Source organism: Alligator sinensis, unplaced genomic scaffold (assembly GCF_000455745.1).
Source record: "Alligator sinensis unplaced genomic scaffold, ASM45574v1 scaffold611_2, whole genome shotgun sequence".
Classification (NCBI taxonomy): Eukaryota; Metazoa; Chordata; order Crocodylia; family Alligatoridae; genus Alligator; species Alligator sinensis.
In genome coordinates this window covers 3,270,085-3,276,121 of record NW_005841869.1, presented here as the reverse complement: position 1 = coordinate 3,276,121, position 6,037 = coordinate 3,270,085, and the positions used below count along the sequence as shown (strand labels likewise).

General features: G+C 41.3%; 1 protein-coding gene across 3 annotated transcripts in view; it reads left to right on the top strand.

Moving 5' to 3' along the window:
- Window positions 1-4,163: 4,163 nt before the first annotated feature.
- NR6A1 (nuclear receptor subfamily 6 group A member 1) overlaps window positions 4,164-6,037 on the top strand; it is a 130,970-nt gene continuing 129,096 nt past the window's right edge. For all 3 annotated transcript variants that reach the window (XM_006016909.3, XM_025194381.1, XM_025194396.1), the window contains exon 1: window positions 4,164-4,371. In XM_006016909.3, coding sequence (XP_006016971.2) covers window positions 4,275-4,371 — 97 coding nt within the window. In that variant the 5' untranslated portion in view covers window positions 4,164-4,274. The remainder of the gene's footprint in view (window positions 4,372-6,037) is intronic.

Genomic DNA, 6,037 nt, shown 5'->3' with positions numbered 1-6,037 from the left:
AGGTGTATGGATGTGATTTCCGTGCAAGGCTTCCCTTAAGCTGTAATGGCTCTGAATGAGGTCCTGGGAGAACAGTGCTAAGAGCACTTTATTTCTGAGCAGACCTGCAGTATTCTGGGTGCGTTATAGCAGTGCACGGACGTGCCCGTGTCCATCTTCTTAGCCAGCTGGCTGGCTGGCTTAAAGCCTGAAAGACTGACCCGTAGGTCAGTTTTCAAACGAATGCTGCAGCTTCATAAAGAGAAACATTATTAAGAGTAGTACCGACTGATGACTTAAGGGTGACTGCACCACACGTGGAGGAAGCGTAGCAGAAGCAGTACAGATCTCAGTTGTGCAGCATTACTAGCTTTTTATCGCTTTTATAGATTGCAAAGGCATTAAGACTGGAAGGGACCTCGCAAGATCATTGGGTCCTGCCCCCTGGGAGAACTCAAGTCACTGACTGTGTCAAGTTTTTCACTCTAGTCACAAAAGTTGGATTTTTTATTTATTTATTTTTTTAAAATCAAACATGCTGCAATTCTCATCATTGGTAAGAATTAAAACGAGCCCTCTGAAGGAGATGACGTTCAAAGTATGTAAACATCAAGCACTGGACATGCATGGAATAAGACTTTTTGAAAATAAACCTATAAGTACTAGTATTGGGGACCCTATCAGCACTGCCCCCTCTCCCCCAGTCTGAAAGTCTTCTTTAAAGTGAGTCGTGTCTGAGTTTCATGGCGAGGTGTAAAGTTTGCATGGAATTGTTAAGTTTAAACCTTTTTTCCTGAGATTAGTTATTTGTCTGTAGTAGGGCTTGTATATGTAATGACATGATTTTGCATTTCAGACCTTGCAGTCTAGGTAAAAGTTCATTTTGGGACAAAGAAAGGATTGTCTTATGGCTGAAGCAGGCAACCCGGGAAATAAGTTTTGGGCTTTCTGCTGACAATGGGCAAGTCATAACCCCTCCATGCCTTGCTTTGTCTGTCTTTTAAATTGAAATAGTTTTAGTTTCTCTTGGTTAGGGTTTAGTTGCTCTTGGTTTATTTTAATTATTTTTTGGAGCTGTTAAGTCAAATCTTTTATGTGTTTTGAGATCATTAGTACAGAGGTCAGCAGCCTATGGCCTGTGGGCTGGATCCAACCAGTGGTGGCACAGGAGGTGGGCAGAGCACAGCTGTGCCAAGCTGCCCACCCTCCCTGTAGTCCTCCCTGCTGCTTTCTTATGCCTGAGCTTACCTACATGGGCTAGGTATGTGCTGCCAGGGTAAGTGCAGGCAGCTTTGGCACTCGGGTGGTAGAGATTTCAGACCCGTGGCAAGGGGACTGGGTTGCAAGCTCAGGCCTGCAGTGGCAAAAGATTGCCGACCCCTAACTTAGTGGATGACGGTGCTGTACTCAGTAAATACAAGATTTTTTCATGGAACTATGTTTTCCAAACAGTACCCATGGAATCCCATCCCTTCTCAGCTGAGGAATGATGCTGGCTGCAAAACCTTTTCTAATTGTATGCATTGAGGATGTTAAGCTAAAAAAGACGAGGTTTTCCCAGTAATGCACCTTCCCTCGAATTTGCCTTTTAACACCAGAAGCAGATTAGCTGCATGTGAAAGTTACTTGTTTTGTACTTTCATATTAGAATATTTATCTAGGGTAAATACAAATTGAAACTTTTAACTGATATATTGTTTTTTAAGAGAATAACTCAATATACACATCAAATCGCTATCTTAGAGCTTCTCAATGGGATTTTGTAATCTTAAAATAAAAAAAAAATCCTCTCCTGTGATTTATTTCACGTGTATGATTAACTCATTCTGCCTCTGACTTGAAAGCCTATGGGGTGAAAGGTTAAAGATGTGGCATCTCCCTTTTATATAATAGGCTTCCTTTAGCTGGGAGGAGGGAGAAGGATACAGTGCTCCAGGCATTAATGACTGACTAAGAATTTGGGAGGATTAGTGCACATGCATCTTAATGTCTAATAAATACTGTTATGAATTGTTTTGATTCACTCTATCTTGCAGTTGGAACTGGTACTGCTCGAGGTTTACGCTTGTTGTTAAAAAAGAAAAGAAAAAGGCTGTTTGTTGATGTCTTCCAGTTTGCTGAATAAGCTGGCTCATGTCAGAGTATGCTCAGGCATCGCATGTGAAAACTTCAGTGTCTCCTCTATGGGTGGCCAGGTCGGGGTCGACCTGTTGATATTGGGACAGGAGCCTATTGATAGGGTAAGAGAGCAGCAGGTGGACAGGAATTGATCCTATTGTTTTTCAGCTAATGAGTTTCCAAAGCACAGGGCTGCTTTTCTGCAGCAGTCTATTTGCGGTAATAGTGAGTATTAGCTCTTATCTACTGATGGTATTCTTTCATAGTCCTTAAAAAACCACAAATGAGAAGATGCTTACAGATCTAGTGATAAAATGTATGTCCTTCTGATTCCCTTGTATAATCTTACTAGGGGATAATATTGGACTGGTGCTCAGACGGGTGTAACTAGCATTTGACTCCTAATTTCTGGGGTGCTCAGTGCCCAACCTTAACGAGGGGTTTTTTTTTTCCATGGGATGTGAGTGCAACTACTTTTTACCAAAAGCTTTTACTCTGGAGAGCTGCACAATAGTTGCAGAGGAGCTGTTGTGTTCTGCAGTTTTTCAAATAGGAACAAGGGCATCTGTCATACCCACCATCTGCAAGCTGCACAGCTTGCTTAATTGTCAGAGGATGCGATTCAGGCACTTGACACGTTATGAAGGACTTGGGTAATAAGATATGAAAACTGTTCTGGGGGTGACTGCATCCGTTCCTGGATAGTCGTTACAGTTGGTGAGTTGGTCGGTTATCAGTGGCATCCTCAGGTTTAACGAGGGCTCGAGACTCTCCTGGCTGGGTCCTGGCATTTCCCCAGTATTTCCTGTTGAGGACATGCTGGAAGCCCTATTTATTTTAGCTAGATTACTTGGGGGGAGGGGAAGAAGGGATGGTTCTTGTTGTATTTACATCTCCTTTCTCTCCCTTCTTGGTGCTAGTTAGGGATCCAGTCTCTTTTGTTGGGGGGTGGCTTTGTTGGATTTGTCTGAAGTGCTGCGTATTTGGACTGGGTGGCTTTTCTCTGGGGTTTTAGTGCATATAGATGCCTTGCAAATAGGCACTTTACTCACTAAGTAGCTGGAAACTTTAAACGTGTTCTCGATTGGCATGTGAACAGGGCACATGAACAAAGAAAAAAAGGGAGTATTTTGTTTTTGCCACCGTCAGTCGTCCACCACATGTATAAACATTTCCTGTCTTTTCCTAATCTGATTCTGCTTCGGGAGTTGTCCTTTTTATAATGCCCCTTGTTTCAGGGTGATGACACGACCTGTTGGCTTCTCCAGGGTGCTCAGTTTGTCTCCCATCATAAACAGTAAGTTTAAAAAAAGAAGAAAAAACAGCTCTCGGGCTGTCACGACAGTCTGTTTGTAAATGGTCCATTGCCCAAGAGCGTTGTAAATGGTCCATTGCCCAAGATCGTCGTCTCCGATTCTGTGCCCAGACCTCCCATTACAAGCACATTCTCCTGCTCACTGGTGGAGAGCAATTGAATGGTCCCTTGTGCGGCATGTGCTGGGTCATCAGTGTTACGGATGTCAGAGCAGAGTTGGGGAGGACGGCTGGAGCGTGTTGTGCTGAGCGTCCAGGGAAAGAAGGCTAAACTCAGTTTTCCAGGTTACAAAGGTGAAGTAGCTTCCATAGATTCATAGATGTTAGGGGCTGGAAGGGACCTTGTAGATCATCAGGTCCAGTCCCCCTACACTAGGCAGGAAAAGACAACTGGGGTCAAGTGACCCCAGCAAGGTGACTGTCCAAGGCAGAGTTAAGCCGAATTGTCATATGGTTGGTGCATGTCTAACGGGGCCCTCTAACCGCTGAAGTTCACTGGATTTTGTGTGTGCAACAACAAATAAGTGAAAGTGAGTCAGGTTAGGAGCATCCTTTCCATAATAGTGGTATGCCTCTTTCTTTTCCATTATTTTAAATAAGGGGTTTATAGTGCATTTCTCTTTTTGCTTTAGTTGTACGTTTAGCTGATGACATCCTCTTACAGAGGGCAATTGGAAACATAAGTGACACCGACTGCAGAAATGCCAAATACGAGCAGGAAGAGTGGTGTTCTTTCCTCTGAATCCGCTTCGACAGTAGCAGGAGCTGGGACAGTATATGGAGGAGCATTATTGTCTGCAGATATGAGTCCAAGCGACTTACTGGTCTGAGAACCAGTTCTTAGCTCCTTTATACTTGTAACAATGTGTATTTTAAAGGATGGGATTTCTAGCTATATTCAAATAGAATCTGTTTTCCTTGTGTGCAATTCAGATGCATCAAACGGCAAATTCGGAATGGGTATGTTTTAACAACAATTGTTTTGGCAATTCTTTTACCATTATAAAATTATAACCATAAAAATCTTAAGAAGCCTAAACCATTAAAAAGCTTTTAAAACGTGCTTGTCATTTCTATATGAACACCAAAATGCAGTCTTGTTTGTATAAAGTTCAGAGAAGAACTTAATCTAATTTCAGGTTTTCTTTGCTCTGTTTACTGCAAAATCCCTTTTTTATCCAAGTTTAGTCATGTTAAGGTCGTATTTAAAAACGTGGATTAAATTGGTATGGAAAAATAACAGAGCAACTAGAGAGGAGCAACTTAAGACGCATGAGGTTGGTTGCCCCTGCTCTGAATTTCGGTTTTGAATGATTTCAAGCAGTTTCTGATACGTTTTCCAAACTTGTTTTAGAATGGCGTCCCCACATCTAAAACAAAAGCCAATGACAAAGATGATGGCATCCTACAGACATAAGAATAGCACTAGGCAGATGTGGATGGGGAATGACTCCAGACAAAGAAAAGAGCTTTTGCAATTGCACACGGCAGGAGCTAATACTATTTGCAAACATGGTGGAGAGCAGGCAGGGAGATGGGTGGTAACAAAAAGAACTAGATTTCCCTTGACATTTCTCCTTGTCTCTTGCACACAATCCCTATCCCAGGGTAGCCGAATTCTGAATGGCAGCTTTTCACTGTAACAATCGAATCCTGAAAGACTTTTATTGGGAAGACTAACAAAAAAAGTAGGAAGTGATACAATGATATTGGAAAGCTGTAGCAGACTCTACATGTGTGTACAGGTTTGCCTCGGGGAGTCCATATAACAGATAATGGGTGTCATTGATTTGCAGTAAACTGGTCAGGTGGTGGTTTTGGTGCTGAAAATATAGTGAGCTTTTTTTTGTTTGTAAATATTGAATTTTTATGCCAAGCTTTTGGGGGGTTTGTTTTTGGTTTTTTTTAGTTGAGCATGGTTTTTAGTGCATTTTGACTGGCTTTGGAGGTTTGTAACACACTAAGAAGTGAAAAGGCAAACAGATGCATTGTCATCCTAAGAGCTGCTATGAAAGTAGTCGTTGCTGATGTAAATACAAACTGATTGTTTCTGTATCTTAATTGGAAGCCTTTCAGTGTGGAATGTGTCCTTTTTATGTTTAAAGAATAAATAACCAGGAACAAAGTGGTGGTTTTGGATAAAGGATTAGAAACCAGATCATGGAAATGGTGTGGGAAAGCCTGAGAATGTCCCAAATAATTTAACCAAGGCCAACCAGTGTCAGTTCTGTGCTTTTCTTTAAAAAAAACAAACAAACAAAAAATTTACTGAAAAAACTTGTATTTAAGTTCCGGGCAGAAGAATCACGAGGAAGCTATAACTAAACTGAGTATTTTAAATAGAAATATCTCTGGAAGTAGTTAACAGAAGTAAAACATTGCATTAATAAATGTAATTTAGAACTCTCTCTCTTCAAAGAAATCAAATGTTTTATATTTCATGGTGCTTTTAGCTAAAATGGTAGGTAACTAGTAATTCATGTTGCCATATAACATCTGTGACCCAGGGTGTATTTTATTCTAAACTAATTTTATAGGGAGAAGCGTTGTTTCTGGAAGATGGAATAGTTTTAGATATTGATGGCATGGTAGGCATTTGTGCCTAGGCATTATTACAGTAGCTTAT